Source organism: Podarcis raffonei, chromosome 1, assembly GCF_027172205.1.
Source record: "Podarcis raffonei isolate rPodRaf1 chromosome 1, rPodRaf1.pri, whole genome shotgun sequence".
Taxonomy (NCBI): Eukaryota; Metazoa; Chordata; class Lepidosauria; order Squamata; family Lacertidae; genus Podarcis; species Podarcis raffonei.
Genome location: NC_070602.1, coordinates 87,498,960 through 87,526,247, shown reverse-complemented (window position 1 = coordinate 87,526,247; position 27,288 = coordinate 87,498,960). Strand labels below are relative to the sequence as shown.

Here is a 27,288-nt window from a genome sequence, read left to right as displayed (position 1 = left end):
GCTTGTAAGTGCTTAAATAGCTAAATATAATGATTTATAATCCTGGCAGGAGATAAGGATTGAGAAAGCCAACAGCTTTGTGAGATGCCTCTGGTCTGAGAATCAGGCTAATACTAATGTTCATTTATGATCTCATCATAGCTGTATTTATCTTAGTAGTGAAATGAATAGAACAGAACAGGGCTGTTTGAGTGGAAAGACTGCTGCACACCATTATCGGCGGAAGCCATAAAGCGCAACTGCTGTTTGTGGGTGAGACCACAGCCAAGCCAACTGGGCTGCAACTTCTTCAGGGACCTTGACAGGCTGGGATCCAGCATGCTTTGTGCTTAAAATTCACCTGCCTGTGAATGCGTCCACCCACAACTTCGCTCCCTGTTCTGTCATTATGAGATAGGTGTCTCATGGGGGCAACATTCCTCGCATGACACCCATCCAGATGTCAACCTAGCTCTCTGTGAAGTGCTCATCCTTGTGGGTGTACCACCTCAGGCTGTGGAGATGGATCACCTAACAGACTGCTTTGAAAGAAAGGAAAGGGAGAAAGACTGTTTCCTCTGAAACAAGGCTAAATTGGGAATGCTCTAGTTTTTCTGTATGCTGGGGTTTGATTTTTTTACGGATGAACTTGTACTTGCAGTCCAATGTCCCTTCAGCCCAGGCGCAGACTGACCACTTCATTGAAAATTTGGTTTCTGCAAGGAACATAATAGGGCGAGTGGATACCTTTTTTTTTTTAGATACTTTCTTTTGGGGGTAGGGTGGGATCTGGAATTGAGTCCCCAATTGGGAAAGGGCTTTGTGAGAGGCCTCTGGTCTTAGCTCAGTGGCAGAGCATCTTCTTTGATGCAGAACGTTCCAGGTTCAATCCCCTGCAACTCCAGGTAGGGCTGGGAGAGAACCACTCTTGGAACTATGGTGAGCTCCTGCCAACCAGTGGGCACAATAGGGAGCTAGATGGATCAACAATCTGACTTGGTATAAGCAAAAGAAAACAGATTGCTGTAAGTCAGACACACGTTTCTTGGCTCAAATGGCAACAGAATACCTTTCGGGTATATTTCAGGTGCAGCCAATTAACTTTGTGTGCTAGTATAACTGAGATACACTAAGATTTGGCATTAAGATCAGGGCACCAGGAAAGATTTTTTTTCCCCCAGTGAGGCTTGTATGATCACAAGATTGGTAAGCAATAATTATTCATGTGCTTTATTATCTCAAGCGATCTTATTACGGCTGTAGTAGCCTTTGGAGTATTTTTGATACAACTTTTATTGTATGAATGGAATTGATAATTTTAGCATAGCCTTATGGTTTTAACATGTCTATAGATGGTATATTGAACAGATACTAATTATTGTTTTGTGTGTTTGGCCTTAACTGGAATATGCATAGACACTGATGAAGAATGTATTTGGTAACGGGTCTCCGTCTGTTTTTGCTCATTAACATTTGATGCTGAATACACGACTTTTCACATAAATTGAATTTTACAATCGGCCTTTTCATGCACGTTTTGGTTTTCTTTTGCACGCCTTGTTTTTTTGTGCATTCTGACTTGGTGTAAGGCAACTTCTTGTGTCTGTATCAGGCATATTACCTGAGGTACAACACAGGCTGACTAGGCCTTTGTGGAACTCATGTGAAAAAAAGCTGGTGCAGATGCAATGCTATCCTCAGTTTCCACAGAAAAACATTTCAAATGATGTGTGCTGGGGGGATGAATACAGTTAAGGATTGCATAGCACTTAGCAAACTTTTCAAAAAGTGTCGTATGAGCGGTGTCAACTGTTTTTGAAAGGTGGCTGTAAGCTTTAGGCCATTTAGATATAAAAATAATTTTTTCAGCTCACGTCTTTTTCTGTCTTCGTTCTTTTCGCTGCTTGAGGCTTTCCACAGGTGGCTTCCTTCCTTGAGCCCAGATGCCATCAGTGTCATAGCAACGGGCAAGGACTGCCTGTCGGCAAGATTGATAAACGTTGTCAGTTTTGACCTTCTCAGCAAGATGGAGAAGCAACTCAAAACCACCTTCCGAGTTGTGATTGTGGTAAGTAGGGCATCCTGGTGGGGGAGGCAGGTGGCACAGTTTCCCTGGGCCAGTAAAAGACAGAGATGGGGGACGTGTTCACTGCAGGCATGAGGGCATATTAGACAGTCTCAAGGCATGGAAGGCTCTTAAGCTGTAAATAAAGCTTGTCTGAATTGAAAGTTGGTTCATGTTATGCTGCCATTTGCACAGTATGAAATTAGAAGTGGCTGCTTTTCTAATGCTTACTAATAGCGACTGTGTCCTCTTAATTGCCATTTCATTTTACATTGTTCGGCAATTATAGCATACATTTGCTTCCAAAATGTATTGTTCAGGACACCACTTAGTTGCAAGAGATTCTCCGTGTATTTCTGGAAATGTGGATGTTCTTGTCTGCTCTGAGGGGGGCCAAGAGCTCTCCTGTTACCTTCCTGATTCCCTGTATTTAAAGTAATGAGCAGCTTCCCAAGGAATGGGACCTAGAAACCCTACTTTCCAATCTCATGATTTATGTATCCATCTCATGGTCCAGAAGGACCAACTCATGCCAAGTTCTGATTTGTTTTTTGTTTTGAGGTTTTAGGACAAGCTGTAATCACAATTTTCTCATGCCTTTCTGGGCAACAATGAGTTCTAAGGGACTTGACTATTTTTAATGAAATACTTTCTCCTGATTCCAGTAAGACCTTACTGAAGACTCCAGTGATACATACTGTTTACCACAGCCTGGGGAAATTTGACCTTTTAGTTTCTAGAATTTGTACATGCAATTGGCTGGGGCAACCCAGTCAGATGGATGATAATAATACTAATACTAAGACTAATACTAATAATAAAAATAATAAATAAATAAAGGCAGTGGCCTGGTAGTTTTAAACTATGAATCAGCATTATGGGAACAAACTGTGGAGAGCCTTGGCCTTATGTGTTCCTCCCCCCACCTCACTTGATGGACACAGGGAGAAGATTGAAAACCTCTCTCTTTTGGTTTCTGAGTAAACTAGAGATTCAATGTATGACCAAACTCAGAATCTGACTTTTTCCAAGCATGGTCAGTTTAAACAAACCATGGTCAAACTGTGGTTTTGAATCCTGATTTGCTAGCTAACACAGTTAGAATAAACCAAAGCCAAGCCATCGTTTCCCAGAAAAGACATTTTCCTAAGAGAATTTCTGAGAACATTCTTGTTGGCCACTATTCCCTCTGCTTCCCCAGATGCCCCAGAATGATGGTTTGTGGCATTATGGGGAATGTAAAATGGTGGCCAGGCTGCTGTTTCTACCTGAAAGCTTAACAGAGAAAACTATTTCAAACAAGGAAGGAGAATTAGCCACTGCTGATGCTGAGCTTCACCCCTGCTGAGCTGTTGAAGAATTTCTCCTTCCGCTGGAGATGTTTGGTGAAGTGATCCGCCCAATTTCTCTACACACAAATAGGGTGGAGAATTTCAGGGGGGCATTTTTGTGCACAGCTCTAAAACAAACCACAGTTTCCTCAGTTCAGTCGTACAACAGGAAACTGTGGTTTTTGCAAAATGAAAAGTGGAAGCTTTCAATCTTCCCTCATTCTTATGCACAAAGAAACAGGGAGAGTATGAGCCTGAGACTCGCTGCAGCTCCTTCTCATAATACTAAACCACAGTTTAGTTATATTTCTTCAAGGCTGCTCTGGAATCTCAGTTCTTATTATTGTTTCTTAATGAGTCTTGTTGAAGTCATCATAACCCACACTTCTAACACTTCAACCCTCTGTACTTACTTGGACATTTCCTTCTCATCTCATCAGAAATTCCCTTTCAAGTAAATGTGTTCTGGGCCACAGCCAAAGAATTTTCTACACAGTTGAGTGCATCTGATGCTGAGAGGTCAGCAGATACCCAGATCATCTGCATCAATTAAGGTCCTGGAGCCAAGCAGCTTCTTAGATCTCATCCTCGCAGTTAAAAATATATATATCGAGCTGCTAGCGTTTACTCTTCAGGAATAGTGCCCCTCAGGAATCCCTTGTACAAGTGTGCAAAGTGCCAGAGGTGAAAGTGCCATAATCCCAACACTTCCATTTTCTGGTTGTCTACAAGGTACTGGTCTGTGAGGTCTTTATAGAGCAGGGATGGGGAACCCCTGGCCAGTCTTGGCCCCCAACACTTTGCTTCCCAAACCACACGCACCCACCCATCAGCTGATGTCACTGGTGACTTGCGTGGCTCGTGTAGTTTCTCAGTTTGTGTGTGGGACTTAAGAGTGATCTTTTCCCTTTTCCTGCCACTATGGGCAGCCTGCAGCTATCGCAGCACTCAGTATCTTCACTGGTCATTCTGATGTCGCAATATTGTATTTAGATGCAACGCGAAACGATTCTCTGCTCCACTCCCTTCCTCTTGCACAACCGCGAGGAGGAAATCTGAAGCACCCGTTTCCATTTTCAACTACCGTATTTTTTGCACCATAACGCTCACTTTTTTCCTCCTAGAAAGTAAGGGGAAATGTCTGTGGGTGTTAAGGAGGGAATGCCTACGGGTGGCGGGGGGGATCTGCTGCAGTCGTGAGCAGAGGATCCATGGTTCCCCTTCCTTCCCTCCTCCGTGGCTCGCTTTGAAACAGCAAAGCGGGAGAAGAGCCGCTGAGTGGGGAGGAGAGAGGGACAGAGAGCCTGCTTCTTTAAAGGAGCAAAGCGGGAGAGGAGAGGAGCCGCTTACACGAGTGTAAGCGGCTCCTGTCTGGTTGGCTCCTTTAAAGCAAGCAGGCTCTCTGTCCCTCTCTTCTCCCCACTCAGCTCGCTACATAGCAGCAAAGTTTTTCAGCTCGCTAAGCCAAGGATGAGCGGGGAGGAGGGAGAAAAGCAGAGCCTGCTTACTTTAAAGGAGCAAAGTGGGAGAGGAGAGGCGCCTTCTCCCCTTATACCCCTCTTCTTCATTATTAGCAGCATCCTTCTCCACCCACCCTACGCGTGCTTCTCCCCTTAAGCCCCTCTTCTGCATTATTAGCAGCATCCTTCTCCACACACCCCACACGTGCTCCTTGTACCTTGAGTGCTTTTCCTTCCCTCCCCACTTAAAACGTGGTTACAAAGCACGGATCCACATGGATCCTCAGGATTTTTGCACTGGGTCACCCCAAATTCACCATCAGATCACATAGCATGTCTATGGCTACATCTTGCACCAAAAAAATCACACACCCACTGTTGCCTGGGGCCGCAGTGGTGCAAAAACGTGGTTACAAAGCATGGGTCCACATGGATCCTCAGGATTTTTGCATTGGGCTACTCCAAACTCACTGTCAGATCACATGTCTGTGGCCACAGCATGAACCACAAAACTCATACATCCACTGTTTCATTTAGAATATTTTTTTTCTTGTTTTCCTCCTCTAAAAATTACGTGCGTGTTATGGTCAGGTGCATGTTATAGAGCGAAAAATACGGTAATTTGAGTTTGTCGTTTTGTCTGAAGCAGGCTAGGCTCTTAATGTAATAATAATATAATAATAATTTTTTATTTATACTCTGCCCATCTGGCTGGGTTTCCTTAGCCATCCTGGGCGGCTTCCAACAAAGATTAAAAATACATTAAAACATCAGTCATTAAAAACTTCCCTAAACAGGACTGCCTTCAGATGTCTTCTAAACATCAGATACAGTAGACCCTCTGGATACGAACTTAATTCGTTCCGGGGGTCCGTTTGCACCCCAAAAATTACGTAAATAGAGGTGCACTTCTGCCCATGCACGCGGTGCGATTGAGCGCTTCTGTGCAAGGCTTGCAGAGCACTTCTGCACATATGCGTGTGGCGAAACCCGGAAGTATACACTTCTGGGTTTGCCATGGCCGTAACCCGAAGATTCCGTATCCAGAGGGATACGTAAATAGAGGTACGACTGTAGTTGTTTATCTCTTTGACATCTGATGGGAGGGCACTCCACAGGGTGGGCGCCACTATTGAGAAGGCCCTCTGCCTGGTTCCCTGTAACCTTACTTCTCGCAGTGTGGGAACTGCCAGAAGGCCCTTGGCGCTGGACCTCAGTGTCTGGGCAATATGTGGGATTTCTGGAAAATGTTGAAGGGGGCAGGGGGAATAGAGTAATTCACTATGGAAACAATTCTGATGTCTTAGAGAGTGATCTAATTTACCACATTTTACTTGTGCTTAGTAAACACAGCTAACTTTGAAACTGCCACGTTTGCCTAATATTTGAACCCATTCATTGTCACTAATGAACTTATGAAATGGGAAATTTTCTGCAGAAAAATAAAACACTGGAGGGGAAAAAAATCAAGGAAGTCCCATTTTACAAAAAAATTCTGCCTCGCATCACAAGGCCTAACCATGCTATGCTTTACATGGGAGAGATGGGGGTGGATTTTCCATACTGTGGATGTTGTTTATTGAAATACAGCAGAGAGGCTACCAAGTGCTTGGGAGCGACAGTATCGATGAGTGGGCCATTCTTCCTAATCACCTTGTCCCTGTTTGCTGTGCAGGTGGAAAATACACCTTTAGTGTTTCCTCCATGGGGCAAACGGCAGCTTTGCATGTACACGTGTCATTTTGATTGAGAAGAAGGGTATGACAGGACTGGGTAAAACCCCTCCCCTGCCATTGCTCCAAAGAAATAGGCAACTCCCTCACTCCTTAGTGGCTGTATTTTCGTTAAAAAAACAAAACAAACAAACAAAAACCATTGTGGATAATCACAGTCATTGATCTCCCACTTAGTGTGGTTTGGCCCTCATTCACGTTCTTACTAGATATGTTTTAGAATTGAGGTCCTGCGTTTTGCATCCAATAGCCTCTGCAGCGTGTTGTGCTTCCTCGCTTCCCTCTTCAATCCTCCCTCTGCTGGTGGCTGTTATTAGCATAACCTTATTGCTAACCAAGATTGAGAAAGCAGTTCCTTCCAGTTGAAGGGGGTATATTATCCTTTCTGTGCATGGCTGCTTACTCGTCCAAATACGACAAGATGAGCACATTCCCTGGGAGGGTGCCAATTTCCTTAGTGTCCCGAAGCTCAGTGTTGTAACAGCAATGGCAATAGAGCTCATTCCAGGAGGGGAAATTCTCAAATGGTAGGTCTATTTCCTACCTGGCGAGCCTTTTAACAGCAAACCGGTTGGCTCCTAATTAGATTTTCTCCTTTCTGGTGGTTTTTCATTAACCCCTTCCTTTGGGGGAATCCGTGCAGGGCAGACTCGCAATTATCTGCATTTAAGAGGAGGCTATGCAGCGGCAAAAAGCATATCAATAGCGAGAATCATTTCTTCCCCTCCCTCCATGGGCTTGGTTATGGTTGTTGATAGATCAACAACAAGGATGTGTTTTCCTTTCACAGTGACTTCAGTTTTGAGCAAGCAATCCTACCTTATGTTGTGGAGGTGTGACATTCAGAGCGGTGCTGTACCCGTCTAGGATTATCTAAGATAATCACACAAAATATCAGGACAGCTTAATTTGGCCTTCCCCAGCCTTGGGTCTCCAGATGATGTTGGACTACAACTGCTGATATCCATGATAATCGGCCATGCTGGCTGGGGTTAATGGGAGTTGTAGTCCAACAATATTTGGGACCCACATTTGGAGGAATGCTGATATAAACTGCTTTTTGGTTGTTTGGCTATCGCTCTGGGTTTCACGTACTCTCCCCTTCTTCTGTTTTAGGATGAGTCCCACTTTCTGAAGAATGGGAAAACTGCTCGATGCCGGGCTGCGATGCCTCTCCTGAAGGTGAGCATACCAGGGTTTTCAAAATTAGGCATTTGACTTTTAGGTGCTGTGTATTCAAGATGCCTGGTATACAGGCAAGAGCCAAAAGAATTTTGCTAGGCTGCTACCAGTGCTGTAGTGACAAGTTGGGAGCCATACAAAATCCCAATATGAGGGATGTACCGTATTTTTCGCTCTATAAGACGCACCAGACCACAAGACGCACCTAGTTTTTGGAGGAGGAAAACAAGAAAAAAATATTCTTAATCTCAGCAGTGAAAGCAGCAATCCCTCTTGCTGTTCTGGCTTCTGTGATAGCTGCGCACCCTGCATTCGCTCCATAAGACGCACACACATTTCCCCTTACTTTTTAGGAGGGAAAAAGTGAGTCTTATAGAGCAAAAAATACGGTAATTAAATTCTGTGCTTTTTCACCTACCTATGATGCAGATTGGGCAATTTTGGTTTATCAGTTAAACTCTACAGCAGAATGCATGAAATAAGTTCAGAAATCCTAAGTGTAGTGCAAGATTGAATATTTAAAAAGAGAACAAATGCATAATCATTCCGAAGTATCTGAGATTTTGAGTATTTTAGGATTATATAAATGAATTCCAGGTCACAGAGTCGGCTTCAAAGTAATATTTCCAAGTGAAGCTGCCCTGAGAAATAATGATCTGTCTTTTATTTGCTATAAATTTTGATATGTCAGTAACCAGCAATTAAATTGATTTATCCCAAAGCTGATAGAGTCTTCCATAAGTATTTCACACAGACCTCATAAATCTGTTTTTCTGGTGTGTAACCTAAAAATCCTTAAAGTGGCTTGGATGAAGGATATAGAATCAATAATGGATTAATAAGGAGCCTTTAAATTTCATATTTATTCTGAAATTCTGTTGAAGAACAGGTCTGAATATAATACTTCTGAGAAAAAATAGGCATAATTATAATATTAAAAGCTTAATCTTTGATATCACTTAGGCATTGATTGCTTCTGAAGATAAAGTAGCATTTCTTAATATCCATTTTTTTGCTTCCTTATAAAAATTTCTGAGGAAATCGCTTTAAGGCAGTGATGTATGGAATCTTCAAGTAGGCCCATGTATAAAACATGGAGCTAAAGTTTGAAACGCCATGAGTTTTCAGAAGTAATTATTCATAGTAATGTACCTTGCATCTCTACTGAGGAAACCTAAATTCTGCACAAAACACTGTTGTTGCTCTGCAACCAGGTGTTGAGGATTGTGATGGGGCACTTTTTGAACCTATAAAATGAATCAAGAAGTTTAATTTACACAATATTTAGATTAGCATGATTTTCCAAGTGAACCCTTAACATCAGCTGTGCTTTGGAACTGGCAGAATCTGGCACTGTCCTTTTTTATTATTATTTAAAAAATGGAAATATGAATGCTGTTGGAAATATGAATCAGACTGAGCATGAATATGAAATATGGAAATATAAATCAGTTTGCTTTTGAGGAATGAATATAGTTGTAAAAAGGATTCTAGTCCTTAAGGTCTTCCAGAATTCTTTCTTTCTCTGCTTAAGAGTTTTTGAAAGCTCTGTTTTCCTAAAGGGTGGGTGTAGGAGCTCTGCTACTATCTAATGTCAAAACACTGCCATTTTCAAATTGTTCCCTTTTGGGTGTAATTTGAATGTCCCAGGTGTGATGGATATACTTTAGGTTGTTTGCATCCGTGATATTTAGTTAGATCCTAACCTTATTCCAAAGTTGCAGCGGGCATGAGTTATAATACTGTTTTATGACAGAAATGAAATTTCCCCAAACGTGCAGATGCTGTCTCCCCTCCGGTCCCATTTCATTCTCTCCCAAGAAGCAAACTTCTGCATTGAAATTACCATCAGATATTTCCATTTCGTGTCAGGCAGGGCAACACACACTTTAAATGTTAAACAGCTGACAAGGGCAGAATAAGAAGGAATCGGGAGGATGGTTACAATTGTATATCCAGCACAATGAGCATTTAAATAGTAGCCATAATGCAAAGCATGCCAGACAGCTTGCTGTAGGCCACATGCTGTGAACATCATTAAAAATCCAGTAAATCACTGTAGGAGAATAAGACACTTTTGCATATTGAATCATTTTTATTTTCTGGTATTTCCCCATCCTTCCTCCTGCTCTTTGAAGCCTTTTGATACCCAGTGCAGGGATCTGGCTATTGTATCATTCGCTCTGCATTTGAATATGCCTATGATTCTTGAATTTCTCTTTGGGGAAATGTCTTCTCGGTGTCACCTTTCATCATACAAAGAACATTCTCATTGCAGGAATTGTGCTGCTGATGCTCATGGCACCCATAGCAGTTGGCCGGGTAGGACTGTACCGCTTACCTGGCTTCCAGATGTCAGGAACACGGCCGGTCCCTGGGAGGGAGGGGGGGTGAGGTGGTAGGAGGCTGCCCTGGGGTCGGCGTAGCGGCAGAGCCAATCCAAACTCTTGCTGGTGCATCCACATTGCACCAACCTCGTGTAAACCCTACACAAATCCAGAGTGGAGTCCCTAAGATGGTTGGATGGTACAATGTACGCCTCCTTCCGGCAACTCCTGCAGCCAAGTTGATTGCTCTGATTTCCTTTGGACCACATCAGTGAGGCCAAGGGGGGGGGGGGGTCCAGCTGAGGATCCATACACACTACCCAGGCTTGCACCCAGGGGAGGTCACGCAGTGGTTTTACTTCACCCCAGGGGCACACTTCATTGTCTCTTGAGACAGATGGGTATCCATCACCACTACCACTATGAGTGTCATCTAACAAAGCAAAATGGGAATGATTGTGTTACTTCTAATTACAATACAGTGGTACCTCAGGTTAAGAACTTAATTCATTCTGGAGGTCCGTTCTTAACCTGAAACTGTTCTTAACCTGAGGTACCATTTTAGCTAATGGGGCCTCCCACAGCTGCCACCGCATGATTTCTATTCTCATCCTGAAGCAAAGTTCCTAACCTGAGATACTATTTCTGGATTAGTGGAGTCTGTAACCTGAAGTGTCTGTAACCTGAAACATCTGTAACCCGAGGTACCACTGTACATGTTGGCATTTATACCATGCTTTCTTTGAGAGCTCCAAGTATGCTCTCTTCAGTGGGCTTCACAACAACTCTTTCAGATAAAACATTATTGTTATCTCTACATTGCAGATATGGGAGCTGAGACCGAGAGCGACATGCCTAAGACCACCTAGTTAGTTGCCAGCAGAGGCAAGAGTCGAACAGGGGACTTCTTGGGCCAGCCCAAGACATTTTGCTCCTTGAGGCGGAACAGCATATTTAATGCCTATCACCACTATCACCAAATCAAGGTGTATGGTACCCAAGGCCAGCCAAGTTATTTTGGCACCTGGAAGCCTCATAAGCATCTCTCCCTGGCAGAAAAGAACACACCATCATAACACACTGTTGCTCTTTCATGTTACTCAAAATCTGCTGTCTGAGGAAGCCATGTCAGTCTGCCTAGCGGTGGGGTCTGCTAACCCACTGTGCTGTGTTAGCTCTGCTAGTTAGGGCCATGTTTACCTTTTTGGGTGTCCTCGAATCTCTACGTGTGATAGCAGCCACGTAATTAACCTTTTGCAACATTTATATCCCCAGGCTGCCAAACGAGTCATCTTGTTGTCCGGAACCCCTGCCATGTCCCGCCCTGCAGAGCTTTATACGCAGATTGCAGCTGTCAGACCATCTTTCTTCTCTCAGTTCCATGCCTTCGGGCTCCGCTACTGTGATGCTAAGCAGGTAACGTGAGTCTCTATCCTTGGCAAAGCAGAAGCCAGGAAATTATTATTTGGGAATAATAATAACCTTCCATTCTGTGAAGCGTTTTGTGCACTGCCATTCCCTTTGCAATCTCTCAGTGAAGTCTTGCTGTGAAAGGGCAGATTTCCGTAGTGACAATTGGCCATAGCTCCATGGTTACTGTAAGATTTTCTGCTAATTCTCAAGCATCTCCAGTTAAAAGGCTCCTAGCCAAGTGTTAGAGCTGGCATCGACTTTTACCTGAGGCCTTGGCTAGCTTCTGCCTAGCCTAGTTGTTCACCAACTAGATTGTTCACCAACTAAGAAAGCCTGACTGAACTTGACCTCTGTGATTACCAATTAACTCATTAAATTGATCAGTGTGCAATGTCATAAATAGTGTTGTCATCAATCATATTGATAACTGGCCCATATTCTGAGGTGTAATATTGACAAGGAAAAAAATATGGAATTGGACATTACTATGAATCCGTTAGTTCTGTATTCCTAAATGGAAAAAGGATTCAGTCTCCAATATGCTTTTTGATTAATGAGTTTTAAGCTACCAAAAATATGAGCATGATTAAATGCTATTCTTTTTTTCTTTATATTTACCACTAAATCAGATGTTCCAATGTGGTATGAAACAGAAGGTATAATTCTTCTAATTATGATTATGATGTTTGCAAATATCAACAAGCTGTAACATCTCAAGGGATAATGCTTGCTTTTGCAGTGCATTCGTGATTGTATCATGTCTGCTTCTTTGCCTGCATTTATACCTTCATTAAAATTCCCTCCAGTTGCAATTTCACTTTCCCCTAAACAGAGTAGATCTTCAATTAGTTGATAAGAAACACTCATCTGACTGAGTGCTACATAAATATTCACTGATATTAAACTCATCTGTCCAAGCTTCCTTTTATCATAATATATTGACCTTCTTTGTCTTTCCTGCTCTGAATAACTTCACACAAACACACTCCTTTCACTTTTGTACATGCGCCAGGCCCAGTCCTAATGGGTCATATCCATTTTGCTCAAATATAGACCCATTGAAATAAACGGGCAATGTTAACAGTTATTTCTAATGTTTCTCTTTGATGTGCATTTCCTGCATATACATAATATCACCTTGCCATTTTTTTCAGAAATTGAGATACTTTTCTTGTTTTTAATGGGAGGCAAAAGGTTAACGGGCAAATACATACATACATACATACATACATACATACATACTTGATTATTGTTCTGGCCAAAGGCCATGACAAACCCCAGTTCTTTCAGACTTAGTATTTTACTTTTGGCCTTAGTTTTCTTTCATATATATATCTTTCTTCATATTTATAATGCTATCTTATAATGGAAAGATGTTGATTCTATCTGCTTTATGGCATTCCTAATGTCTGAGGTATATGTGGTTATCACTATTCCTTATTTACTGTTGTTTTCTTCATTCTAACTTTTTCTTCATTTCTTTCTGTTGTGAATTCCCCTGTTTCAGGCCATCCTTCAAGGATTCTATGGGCCCTCAACCCTTCTTGCACCACCAACTCTTCCCACAAACACCCTCCCCCTGCTGTTTTCCCCATTAGCAGGCTTTCTCCAGCTCAGCTGATAGTGGTGCAGGATGGGAAGAGGAATTGGTGGGCAAGAGAAGGGTTAAAGTTCTTCTCCTACCTGCTCCCCTCCCCCTTTGCCAATGTTCCTTTCCCTGTTGTCTTTGTGATGTGTAATTCTTCCCTGAGTTGCTCAAAAATATGATTAAACATTGCTCTGGGATCCATAAGGATAGAAATTGCCATAATAAAAGTAGGATATAGTCTTAATATAAATTGTATTGTCTGGGTTAAACAGCAACAAGAAAATCTCAAACATGAACACCTCAGTTAAAAAAAACAAGACCCCGAAAAATACTCCATTTTAAACAGAATTGATTTAGCTTCACGGCAGAAGACCACAAATCTCTAACAGATGCAATAAGCAAAGATGGAATTAGTTTATTGGTTTACGATCCACAACTCCTTGGCACTTCTTGCTCATAAAAAAGTGCAACAAATGAAACGTCACCTGTTTTTATTTATGAGGCAAATTTTATAGTTGCCATCGAGCCATTTTTCAAAGCAGGTGATGTGAATAGTGAGCATTAAAAGACAGAAAAGTGCACGTAGGTTGTCACAGATGCTCAGCCAGGAGAAGTTCAGGAGCTTTGCTGAAACATGCGACCAAGTAATTTCTTCCACTGAGAATGGCCCGGGTCAAAAAAAGCGGCTTCTTAACTTTGCTGTTTGATATCCTAGGAATCCGGGGCATGCATGTTTTTAGCGGATGTAGTTTTACAAGGCCGTTGAACGTTGTCAATATGATGATTATGCTTTGAGGCTCTCTTTAATTGCCAACAGGGTTCTGAATAAGCCGAAGGAGTGCAGATAATGAATGCGCTGCTAGCTGCAGAGTTTTATTTTCTGAAGATCTCTGCTTTCATTTAACTACCAAGCTCTTGTGGGATTCAAATATATATTTGAAAATGCATGGGCCATGCCTGCTGAAACCTCAAAAGCCAGAAAGGGGAGTGGACTAGTGGCTGGGGAAGGGCTTCAGTGCCCTGCCAAACAGAGACTATTTGTTTGGCTCATCTCTTGATTGCCAAGTTGATCATCCCTCAGTTGCTATGCCGAGAAAACTGTAAACACACTTTAGAGTTCCGTTGCAACTAGAGTTCCATTGCAACGCTAGAAAGAAAGGGGGTTGATACAATTTTCATGATTCAGAGCTCCTTAGAAAAAAAATGCTCATGGATCATGGATTGGATGCACCTTAGTTGTCTTCACTGAAAAGTGGTGCAAAACACTTGTGCTGATTGCTCTTATTCAGGCTTTCTCAACCTCGGCCCTCCTAATGTTTTGAGACTACAATTCCCATCATCCCTGACCACTGGTCCTGCTAGCTAGGGTTCATGGGAGTTGTAGGCCTAAAACATCTGGAGGGCCGAGGTTGAGGAAGCCTGCTCTTATTTATTACTGACATACCTGAGAAACAGACTCCAGATGTGTGCTCCTAAATGTCTCGCACTGACATGCCCATGATTTGCCTTACTCCTCCAATCAGACATCCTCCAGCAATATCTTCAACCCAGATACCTTCCTCTGCTCTGCTTCTGCTAAAACCTACGTTGTTAGTTTCAGCCATAGTAGATAATTGAGACTAACGTAATTCATGTAATAAAATAAATAAACGTTTTAAAAAGGCATTTCAGTGGATGGGGAACATTAAAAAAATGCAGAAAACAACGTAATTATTTACATAACTTTTGTGGACTAAAACAACCAAAAATAGTGAACACTTCTCATTCACTTGTGTGATTTCTGTTCCTGACCTCAGATGAACATACAAATTACAGCACAGTTACAGTTGGAAAGGATGACAGAGATTAAAATCTTTGGGGAATTCTCTTTGCATATTGGTTATCACACTAATGCTCAGCCTGGAACTCCATTTGGTTTTTGGATCACTAGAACACTTTTCCAAATGTTTCTTAGCACTCGTGTAAGCTCAAACCTTCTTATTAGTATTATTTTAAAAATTCAAGTTCTGTTCCGTATCTGAATCCCAGTGCATAGATGTGCAGTATACTCACAGTTCTTGCATGAGTGATGATGCTACTGATGGTGTTTTAAAGTTTTTGCTTCCTCTTGTGTGTCTATTCCACTCAGCGGCCTTGGGGGTGGGATTATTCTGGTTCATCCAACCTTGGTGAACTGAAGCTTCTGCTGGAAGAATCCGTCATGATCCGTCGCCAGAAGTCTGACGTGCTCTCTCAGCTCCCTGCAAAGCAGCGCAGAATGGTGGTGGTAGCTCCTGAAGGCATTAACGCAAGGACAAAGGCTGAGCTGGCAGTGGCTGCAAAAGCAATGGCCAAGGGCTATAAGAGTGTGAGTCGGAAATATTGTTGGGAAGAACATGGCTGCATTCCATCACAATGACGAACAGTTGCTTAAAAATCTAAATATACAGTGTGCTGTTTACATCTGAACCCTGTGCCAGTTTACAAACCTGGGTTTCCAAAGGGTTGCAAAGTCACAATATCAAGCTGCAGTTTGTGCTCTGGTTTGCCATTCTACAAACTACCGACAAAGCACAGTCATGGTTGTTGCTGTGCTCTGTCTCTAGAGGTTGCTGAACCATGGAGATGGGAGAGAGCAACAAATTTCTGAAGCTGCGTGCTGAAGAGAGATGAAACGAAAACAGACAATTGGCTGTAAACTGTGGTTTGCCTGTTGTACATTTGAAAGCTCAAACCATGTTACTGGTTCTTAACTGTGGTTAGTACAAACCATGGCTTGCTGTGATGTCTGAACTGAGTTTCTGTCTGCATAGTTCGAGATACGATAGACAGGAGAAGGGTAGCTCTGTCTCCACTGCTTAGCTCTTGGTCCAGGCAGTTGACAGGGACCAACTTTGGAACCTGTGTTGTTGACTCTGCATGTCCTCAGGAGAGAGGGAAAAGTGCCAGCCTAGTGTTTGCTGGGGTAACTTCCATCAAGACCTAGCAGGGACAGATGGCAGCTTGTTGTTGTTTAGTCGTGTCCGACTCTTTGTGACCCCATGGACCAGAGCACACCAGGCATTCCTGTCTTCCACTGCCTCCCGCAGTTTGGTCAAACTCATGCTGGTAGCTTTGAGAACACTATCCAACCATCTCGTCCTCTGTCGTCCCCTTCTCCTTGTGCCCTCCATCTTTCTCAACATCAGGGTCTTTTCCAGGGAGTCTTCTCTTCTCATGAGGTGGCCAAAGTATTGGAGCCTCAGCTTCACGATCGGTCTTTCCAGTGAGCACTCAGGGCTGATTTCCTTAAGAATGGATAGGTTTGATCTTCTTGCAGTCCACGGGACTCTCAAGAGTCTCCTCCAGCACAGATGGCAGCTGCCTCATGATAAAACCTGCATATCCCTCAGTAAAGTTCTTCAGCTATGGCAACGAAAGTCAGAAGCCTGCAGGTTAGGTCCATTTCACACATTATTGAAAGGGGAATCTGTCTTTGTCATTATGTGCATGCTTATCAGAGAGCTGGACATCCTCATAACTCCAATGACAGTACCTGTATGAAATATATATGTTGTATTCACACAGGACATTTTTAGAGTTGCATTTAGTGGCCCAAGTCTGCTTTATACATTAGGGCTGTGCTAGATTTAGGATAAAAAGTTTAATCAAATAACAACACGTTGAGCTAGAGGGGGAATTCTCATTCCTACTCTTACTCCTGCTAGAGCCGATTAAAGGTCCTTGCACCTCTTTTGGTTTCCATAGGGTGTTTATTTCTCACTTCACCTTTAATAATGGCACCTTTAATAATTCCACAGCAGAACAAATTATCCAGGTTTGGCAAAGCAAACAAAACATACGTGGGGGCAATGGAGGTTTATACTTGTGTAAATATATTTTAAAAATTCAAGCATGTCATCTTTTAGAATTGTGGCTGCAGAAATCTGCCACATGTGAATCCCACTAGTCATTGTGCTGCTAGCTACAACCTTCTGGACCTAACTGATGGGTTTTTCAAATATCTGTTTGCAGAAACAAGAACAGAAGGAAGCTCTCTTTCTCTTTTACAACAGGACTGCTGAAGCCAAAATTCACTGTATCATGTAAGTTGCTGTTTCACAGTATCACACAAACCTACCTGACTAGGTGATTCTTGCTACAGTGGAAAGGAAACTGCAAGACAAGATTGGCAGCGAAATCAAGTTTGGGGAAAATGTTAATTAAAACATTTAAGCACTGTAGCATTGGTCTTGGTATTGAACCAGCCTGGCAAATATTTTACAGAAATGTTATCGTTAAAGTTACCCATTGTGCAGAAGGCTGAGATAAGATTTTCTGGTTCTGCTGAAAATAAGCAAATTGAGTCCTAATTGCTTTCATTTCAAATGTATTAAACCTATTTTGTACAAGGTGACGTGCGGATAGATCTTCAGTAGAAAACAACTGATCATATTTTGATGCAGAGATTTTGACGTAATATGTTTGTTGCAGTTGGGAAAAGTCCTGACCTTTATAGTCTTCAAAAATGGTCTGTAGTTTCAACTACATGTGAGAAACGGGTCCTTGGAACTGGGATTTGGCTGGATTGCTAGTTCTCTGAGTAAAATAAAAGTTGAGGACCACTGATCTAGGACCATACACTGATTGCTTCTGGAACAACGATCATATGTGGTATCTTCTGAGCCTCCTATCCCCCACTTCTCGTTCACTATAGAGAATATATCTTTGATTTATTGGAAAGTGGAAGAGAAAAGTTTCTGGTATTCGCTCATCACAAACTCATCCTGGACACAATCTGTGAGAAACTGGAGAAAAAGGTAAATTGATCTGCATTTATTACTACTCCTTTTCCAGGACTTGGAGATCCTGGTAAACTCTTGTATCATTGGCACAATACAAAGCTGCCTGGAACCTATTCACAATGGTGTATAAAAACCCATTGTGTACATTTTCTTACTGCCATCTTGTCTAGTGTTTTCCAGAATTCACAAAATACAAACCTGGCCACTGGGATTAATAACCTTGAAGTAAACCAGTCAACATCAGGAGGGATTAAATGCGTTAAAGATAATCTTCCGGCTGTCAGTTCTCATATTTCAAATCAATAGCATGTCATGAACTAAAGCTTTTAAAAAAACCCGACTTGTTAAAACGAAGCAGGCATGAAAAGTTGACCTATATAAAGTTTAAACAGTATGAAGAATATAAATAATTACATGTAAAACTGACTCATTAGCATTCCTCCCTGCCAACTGAATAGCCATCTGACATAATTTCTGTAGCAAAATTCCCTGTAGCCAAAAATTCCCTGTGTGTTTGCCATTGACCCTGCCACTCCCCTGACTTGGAGCTTTGTTTCTGACATCCCAGTGAGCTTCAGAGAAGTCCCACTGGCTCTGGGTGCTCCCAAGTTTCAGAGCTAGGCCAGAGAGCAGCTCTTACCTGCTCCATAAGTTGTGCTGGGGAGATGCTAATCAAATTGAAAGGTGTGGTCATGTGACATTTGTGGCACTCCTGTCCCTCATAAATACAACAGCTCACAGGCCTTCCCTGTACTGCATGTTCTAGCCTTCATTGGAAGGGAAAGCATTTGGTTCCAGAAAGATAATAACCTTCCTCATCCGTGGCATCTGTATTTAGCCAAGATTTAATGCAGCTCTCCCAGATTCAAGTTCACCTCGATGTCCCTGGTATCAATGGCCTTCATATGTCAGGGCTGCCTTAAATATGTGCTAAGGCAATTTAAAATAGGTTTTCCTAGATAATGTTCTCGCTCTTCAAAGATATCAGAAATTGTTTATTATAGTACTGGGCTGAGTGTCAGGATGAGAACCTTGTTTTCTGTTCCAAGCAGTGGGGAGAAGGGTCAGAGAGAATGATGGGCCAGATGGCATGAGGGAGTGTTTGGGGGTAAATTAGCTAACCAGCCAACAACTCCTGTTTATTGGGATTGGCTGGCAGGTATGTGATAACTGATGGCCAGCAAGCCTGACAAGTACAGCTACCTAGCAACTCTAACCTGCTTGGAGCGAAGGCAGGTCAAAAATATAACAAATGTAAGATAAATTATCTGCTTCGCAACTTGACTAGTGAAGGAGTGGGATCCCAATGCTCCATTTGGCATGGCTCCAGTTTTCAGCCAAGTGAGGAGAGAGGAGCAAGCCCTGATGATAAGTGACCCCTTGTTTCCTCACCTTCCCTTTCAGCATATTGGGTACATTCGCATTGACGGCTCCACACCCTCAGCTGAGCGCCAGTCCCTCTGCCAAGAGTTCCAGTTCTCTGACAAGCACTCTGTGGCTGTCCTCTCCTTAACAGCAGCTAACATGGGGCTCACCTTATCGTCCGCTAATTTGGTTGTGTTTGCAGAGCTGTTCTGGAACCCTGGGGTAAGACAGCTTGGATACTGTCTGGGGGGCTCCTCCTGAAAGGACGCTGTTCAGAGTTTAAGATAAAACCATAAGAGGCAATTTGTGGGGGAACTGGATTGGGTACTTTATGTGTTAAAGTACAATGACTTTGTAGCTATGGTTGTTAGATGGAACCTATAAAATTGAGTATCTGTCTGGTGGTGATACATGTTTTGCATATAGTATTTAATGCTACTGCTGATCACTCAGCTCCCATTACAAATAAACATTGCTGATAGCCTGCTTGATTTGGCTTTGTTGAACCAAAACACACTCTTGACTACAAAACTGTTCAGTCAAATCTCCCTCCTGCTCCATTTCAGGTGTTTGCGTGGCTAAGGTTTCCCTTTAACAATTACACTTATTTATCATTTGTCAAGTCCTCTACAATCTTTATTGAGCAAAACCTAGTTAAAAAACAACAACATGGATGCAGCTAAGCTCCAGTTAACTGGATTTAGCCATGACTAACCTTTTTGGTATTTTGCCGATTGGGTTACACCAAGCACTATCACTTTGTTTGTACAACAGACTTCATCTGAACTCTCACCTTCCTCTGCTCTCCCTTCAGTGCCCCCCTATCCCCCCTATCCTCCAATCTTCTCCTAAGAGTTGGGGGATCCTCAGGAGCAGGAGGGAGAGCAGAAGAAGTCCTTTTTGTATGTATGTAATTCTGTTTGCGCTACTGTATGCAAGCCGTTGTCCTTAAAGTCACAACTTGTATGAGGTACACCACTCTTGCTCCTCTTCTGAAGATGGGTAGCTGGGGGTGAGAGAGAGAGTGGCTTTCCCTAAGTCACTTGTGCATCTAGGTAAGAGGTTGAGCTTTAATTCGGGATTCCATTTTTACAGTCCAGCAGCCCCATCCCCAATTTTCTCCTCTCAAAATGAAGTTGCCAAGAAAGCAGTAATAACCACATACTGAAATACACTGCAGTGCTTAGGTTAATGTCATGATCTGTACATTGTAAGTGCTCCATTGTCTCCCAAGACAGATGGGTGCCAGCAACTTTGGTATCGTAACTGTAGTTTGGAATAAACTTTATACACTTTCAAACAGCACCTCTTTTGTGCTGTTTTAATGGAACATCCTGACTCATTTCATGGAGGATTAGGTTTGCAGTGGTTACTGGCCATGAGTGTTATTGCACTCTTATCTAGGCGTCTAGTTGACGACTGTGGGAACAGAATCCCATATGGGAATCTGGCCTGATTCTGCTGGGGTCTTCATTTGTTCTTACCATTGTGAAAATAGAAGTACACAAAGTGACAAGCTAGCCCATTTCGAGTCACCTTGTGAATGTTAGCTCCCTCTTTGATCCTCAGTGTTTCCTTTTTGTAAAATGCTTTCTTTTCAGTCGTTCGTTCTTTACATTTTAATAATTCTTGTCAGCAAGGAGAGGGCCATCTGCTCTGTGCCAAGCATAATGATTCATTGGTTTATTGTTAGGGGTTGTAGCAACAGTAATTGCTCTCCTCTCTCTCTCTTTTTTTCTAATTTGCATATTTGGTTTTTTAATGCAGGTTTTGATCCAAGCAGAAGATCGGGCGCACCGAATTGGGCAAACAAATTCTGTGGATGTTCACTACTTGGTAGCAAAAGGCACAGCTGATGATTACTTGTGGTAGGAAGCTGGTTGAGCATGAGACTCTTATTCTCGGGGTCATGGGTAGGGCTGGACTATACCTGGTTTTCAACATTGCAAAACATCAACAGCTAAACATTGCAATATACTGATATATCACAGTGCCCGAAATAAGGAATGGAACTATTTAGAGGCATTGACCGGCTTCATGGTTTCCCCCACATTGTGATTTTTGTATAGTGCAACATCACCCACACACCATGATTTGTAATATATTGTCAGGTCAAAAATTATGAAACTGGTATCATGATATGGACCTCAAACTCATTTTGGATGACAGATCTATATATCACCCAGCCCTAATCATGGGGTTGAGTTGGGCAAAAGATTCCTGCATTGCTGGAGGTTGGACTAGGTGACCCTCATGGTCACTTCCAACTCTACAATTTTATGATTCTGTTGGTCCTCTACATCTCCATGCTGTGGTTTATAACTTTGATTGTGAGAGGATGAAGGTCACCCAGTTAGAACCCTTTGATTCCACTTGGGGCCCATGGGTAGTGAGCAGCCAAATGTTACGTCAGCACTGCTCAATGACTTTCCCCACAACCTGAGCATGCTAGACTATTACAAAAGCACCTGGAATCTGGAAGCGCTCTGCTCTTGCAATCAGAATCAGTTTTGGAAAATCAGCATCTTTTCTGTTTATCACAAGTGTCATTCAAGTGCATGATGACTGGTACTTGATAGTTCCTTGGTTTTCAGCATTTTGCAAGGGTTTAAGTGAAGAAATGCAAGCTGCCTCAGGTTATTGCTCACTCTGAGCTTGCAGTGCGCTCAAGAGGGGCTTTTTGGGGTGGAGGATCTGAAGACCAGAGCCAAGTAGTCAGGTTGGGTCTACTCATGCTTAGCTAGCATCTTCCTTCTGTAACTTCTGTTACACCTCTCCAGCAGTCCACAATCATGACTGAGAAGAAAAGTAGGATGAAGCCAGGAACGCCTATAGGCTTGTGAGGATTGTGTTACAAGGTGGAGGTGGGGAAATGGCCCACTGGCAGCAAGACAAGGCACATCATCAGATGTTTTGTACTCCCTGGAGCCCTGAATATCAGCTTTGCAAATAATTATACCCTTCCCTCAGAAGAAACTAGGAGATGACATATCGCCCACACATGAAAGAAAGCTAATGACAGTCATTTCCCCATTTTACTTGTAAATTTCTGTCCACAAAATGGTTAGTGCGAGAGTGGAAGAAAATGTGCTGTTTGCCAGGGTGGGGGTTGTTCCCCTGACTCTTTCTATGAGGCTCTTTGAGAACACTTGGGTAGTGGAAAGTTTGTGTTGTCGTATGAAGCGTTGCCTTCCGTTGAAAAGAAGAGACGTTCTGGTTTTTTTTATTATCTTGAGGCTGATTTGCAGGACCGTATTTATTGCATAGCAATTGCAGCTGTCACAGATGAGCTGCTGCCTTATGTGAACATGGCGCTCACCAGTGGGAGTGAGCGGTGGCAAACTTGCCATGTAGCAGAGCTCGCTTGGGCTGATGGTGGCAGCTGGGCTTTTAATGGACATCCCCTTAACCACAGTGATAATAAGCACTGGATTACTGTAATGAGCTCTACATGGGGCTGCGTTTGAAAAGTGCTCAGAAATTTCATCTGGCTGGTTGACTGGGGCTGGTTATAGGAAGGTTATAGAGAGAGTGTGTCCATTGACAGAAAAAGAAGGACCCCTTGCTCTGTGCAGAATGTTTAAATATTTTCAAAACACTTTTACTTAAAAACAAATTATTTTCTTTTTAATTAGTTGCACATTTTTTGTTTTTGTTTTGCTCCTTGTTGAATAGGCTGCAATCCTGGACACTCAATGGGACTTACTCTTACACTTATAAGCTTGCACTGTTAATTGCTAGTCTCCCAACTTGGGCACTTTGCATATGGTCTTCTATCCACACACAGGCCTTATGTTCTTCCCTTTCTGGGTCCCTTAGCTGTAAAATCTGTCCATCTTCTTTTCATTTACATCTTTGCACCATCTGGGTTTCACTGACTTTCATTTCTCCCATATAGTCTGTTATCTATCTTATGTGTTAACTTTTCATCCCCCGTTTCAGAAATTTAGACTTTAGACTATAATAATTTAATCTTTAGACTATGATAATTTAATCTTTGCCGAAACCTTTTTGTTGTTGTTCTAAGCATGTCTTCATGTTTCTCTTCTCTGCTTGTGCATGTTCAAAAATTCAGACATACACACAGCGTATTTTCAGATAATGTTGTTCTTTCTTTCTGTCTCTAATCAGAAAACTTCTTAGGTTGCATTATCATACCACACCCTGACTTTCATGAAATTAGAGTTTCGGGAGCTGACTAAGTAGAACACAGGCTTTGTTTTTATTCCTTACAACAGGAGTAAATAATCCAGGGCCCTCCATTGTTGGACTACAATTCCCATGATCCCTCACTATTGGCCATGCTAGCTGGGACTGATGGAAGTTGGAGTCCAGTGACATCTGGAGGACCCAGAGGTTCCTCATTCCTGTCTTACCGCCACTCTCTCCCCTTCAGATTGTTCACTGGGGTGGAGTTGAGTGTAAGTGAAGCTTATTCACCTGGCACTGATGGTCATCTGAAGACTTTGGCTGTGCATGCAGACCCCAACAGTTCCCCCAGTGTTGTCTTTCTAAATGTCGTGGGGGTTCATTCATTTTCAAAACAATATTTCCCTGCAGGATTCTCCCCTCTCAGCAGGGATCCAGACTTGCCCTCTTGCTAGCCTATGCTGGCAGCCAGCTTGTCTACACATGGGAATTAGTTTTTAACTTTAGGGATATGCACAGCTGCAGTAATAAAGCAAACTGCTATTTTTCCAGAGCTCTTGGTATTTTCTATAGGTGCAAGTTCCCAGTCCTCCTAGGCTAGAAGGGGAGATGTGTCTATATAGCAATGTTTTGAAACCACAGAGGCAGAGGATGGACTTTGCTGGGCAGCCCAAATGCTTGTCTCTATCTTTCCTGGTATCCCTGTTACTCCTTGGTGTTTCCCACATTCCTCCACTTCCAAGCAAAATATCCCAAATTCATTGTGAAGGAATTGGTATTTTGGGGGGATGGGGGGGGAGTGGAATTTAAAATGCAGGCCTTTGACATCTTCACATAGAAATCTGAGAAGACAGTATATACGGAACTAGTGTGCAGCAAAGTAATGGGGGGGGGGAAATCCTCATCTGTGATTTCCTCTGCTTACTGGTTGAGTAGTTCAGTGCTTATAGTTAGTTCAGTGCTTTCACTAAGAAAGATGCTTGCTTGACTCTTCTTTGTAATTGTAATGCCTGTATTCTCCACTAGGCCAATGATTCAAGAGAAGATCAGAGTCTTAGGGGAAGCTGGCCTGTCTGAAGCCAAGTTCTCTGAGACAGCTGAAGCTACAGATTACTTCCTCTGCAAGGTAACTTTTAACATTAAACTAAGTTCCTGGAGGCGCTTAGTTTCTCTCCAAGGTGCATGGTCTTTCATGCAATAAAGCTGGGGTAGGAAACATGAGTCCCTCCAGGTGGTGTTGGATTACAATTCCCATCATTCCCATTACCGATGCTGGCAGGTGCTGATAGGCGTTGTAGTCCAACAGCATCTGGAGGGCCACAGATTCCCCACCCCTGCTATAAAAGAATAAAAAAGCAATTATTCAGGCATGACTTATCACGTTCTGATTCCTTCTGTGGACAGCAGCCATGCTTGAATCAAAGGCACCTATTGGATGGTGTCACTCACTGCAATGACTTTGATGGAGAAGCTCCATCCTTTGCTCTTCAGATATCCTCCTGCTATTTCAGTGTGTCCCATTTCTCTTTACCACTCAAATAGCAGGGAGAGGAAGGAAGGCTGATGGTCCAGTCTGCATCTTATTAACTTGGGGAACGCCTCCATCTCTCCTCTATTGACTGTTTTCTTAGTCTTTTCTCTGTTGACTAGCAGAGCTCTTTTGCCTGCTTGCCAGTCATGTCCCTCTTTAATTTCCTAGCAGGACCAAAATCAGGAGACCATCTTAAACCTTTTCCAGAGGACCTTCTCGGAGGATGCAGATGATATGGATGAAGCCCTGCTTGTGGAAATGGTTGATGCATGTGAAGGTTCTGGACCACAGACTCCATCAAGTGAAACAGAATCAAGTCTGTGCAAGAAACGGCGTGTTGATGAATATTTTTGCAGACAGTAAACTCAGAAAATGTTGCGCTTTTTTTGTTAACGAAGATTGTATTTAAAGGAGGGCAAAAAGAATAATCAGAGAAAATTGCTTTGATTGTTAAAATAAATATCTATTTTTAAGATGGGTTAGCCTGTTTGCTGATTTGAACAGCTTTAGCTGCCTTCTTTTTATTGCTTCTCTAGCTGGCTCTACCCTGACTCCAATAAAATCTGCAGTGATACAGATGAGTTTTACTACTTGAATCTTTGCTGCAGCTCTGCGTTTAATACCTCTCCACAGGATTTCTTGAGAGATGGAATACTCCTCCTCATGCAGCAAATAAATCCTGTTTGGTGAGTTTAGAGGCTTTCAACAATTCTATTCTCGTGGGACAGATTTAAATAATTAAGCAAGGAACTGCTAGAAAGAACTGTGGGGTGCCTATTTTGAGGGCAGGCCTGTAAAATTCTATGAGAAAGGGAACACTTCTGGTTACATTTTCTAAAATAAATATTTGTTTGTTTGCACAGTGGTATTGAAAAAGAAGGCATGCTTTAATTGTTTTCCTTGAATCCGTAACTTACAATAAACTAGAACCAGACTTGTTAGAGGTTCAGGGTGAGAAGGTTGGTGGTTCAAATCCATGCAACAGGGTAAGCTCTTGTTGCTCTGTTCTAGCTTCTACCAGCCTAGCAATTTGAAAGCACACCAGTGCAAGTAGATAAATAGGTACTGCTGTGGAGGGAAGGTAAACAGCTTTTCTGTGTGCTCTGGCTTCCGTCAGTATTCCGTTGTGCCAGAAGTGGTTTAGTCATGCTGGCCACAACTCGGAAAGCTGTTTGTGGACAAATGCCAGCTCCCTCAGTTTGAAAGTGAGATGAGTGCCGCAACCTCAGTCACCTTTGACTGGACTTAACCATCCAGGGGTCCTTTACCTTTACCTAAGGCTGAGAAACCCATGGTCTTCCAGGAGTTGCTGGACTGCAGCTCCCATAATCCATGACCATTAGCCATGCTGGTTGGGGCTGATGGGAGCTGGAGTCCAACAACATCTGGAGTCCAGCAACATCTGGAGGGCCACAGGTTTTCCACCCTTGTCATAGATGGTGGGTAATTCCTTGTGGGAGAAGAGACTTGGCAAGCTTCAGATTCTATTCCAGGTAGGCAACAGGAAACCTGTAGAGCATACTTTGCTCTTCCACCCATCCTCTGTCATTTAGCATCTTTGCTTTTACTCAAGCCCAGCAAGCCTTTTCTTACAAGCACCAAAGCACAAGTCCAGGCCACATCTATATAGGGGATGGAATTTGCTCACACTTGGGTAAGGATGGAGCTTCTGCACTGACCAATTTGAATAGCGAGCTTATGTTGATTCTGGCCTTCCTGCATAACTTGCTTTAGAAATTAGGAAGCTGCCTTATACAGAATCAAAGCACTGGTCTGCTTGGTGTATTGTCTACAACTGACTTGGCAGCAGCTATGGTTTTGGCAGTTGTCTTTTCTTGCCCCACCTGGAGGTGGTGGGAATTGAACCGGAGACCTTTTTGCATGCAATTTATGTACCCTTCCACCAAGCTACCTTTGTTTACCATTCATTGAACTGAGTCAGCTGCAGAATCAGGTTGTCTACACAAGCAGGACTCAGTGGATCTATATTTCAGGATTTTCTTTGTTTCCTCCAGGTGATTTCACTTTGATTGAAAGAAACAAAATTATAAAATATTTTGAAATTAACCTTTATTGTATATGACTTTAATTCAAAACCTCATTCTCCCATAGAAGTAGTCCCATTTGCAGCTAATTTTCCATGGCCCTTCTCTCTGTCCTCATCCCACCATCTGATATGCAGTGGTGTAGCTGTGGAGACAGGACCTTTTTGGTAATGGTGCTTGAATTGGGAAATTGCCTTCAAAGGGAGAGTTCCTTGGCCCTTTCATTTATGCTTTCGGGTTAAGATTTGGGATTATAGCAGCTAATTAATGGTGAAACTGGTATAAAAGTGGAATTACACTCCATACAACCGGCTCTGGTTAGTATGACTGGAGCTGCATTTTGTGCCAGCTGACATT

The 27,288-nt window shown here is 42.6% G+C and overlaps 1 protein-coding gene across 4 annotated transcripts in view; it reads left to right on the top strand.

Annotated features, from left to right (window-relative positions):
* SMARCAL1 (SWI/SNF related, matrix associated, actin dependent regulator of chromatin, subfamily a like 1) overlaps positions 1-25,359 on the top strand; it is a 39,452-nt gene extending 14,093 nt beyond the window's left edge. For 3 of the 4 annotated variants that reach the window (XM_053402559.1, XM_053402575.1, XM_053402570.1), the window contains exons 8-17: positions 1,889-2,047; positions 7,685-7,750; positions 11,353-11,493; positions 15,207-15,425; positions 17,072-17,142; positions 17,754-17,856; positions 19,246-19,428; positions 20,974-21,074; positions 24,382-24,481; positions 25,055-25,359. In XM_053402559.1, the coding sequence (XP_053258534.1) occupies positions 1,889-2,047; positions 7,685-7,750; positions 11,353-11,493; positions 15,207-15,425; positions 17,072-17,142; positions 17,754-17,856; positions 19,246-19,428; positions 20,974-21,074; positions 24,382-24,481; positions 25,055-25,249 (1,338 nt within the window). In that variant the 3' untranslated portion in view covers positions 25,250-25,359. The remainder of the gene's footprint in view (positions 1-1,888; positions 2,048-7,684; positions 7,751-11,352; positions 11,494-15,206; positions 15,426-17,071; positions 17,143-17,753; positions 17,857-19,245; positions 19,429-20,973; positions 21,075-24,381; positions 24,482-25,054) is intronic. The other variant, XM_053402584.1, reaches the window with a different exon arrangement.
* The last annotated feature ends 1,929 nt before the right edge of the window (positions 25,360-27,288 follow it).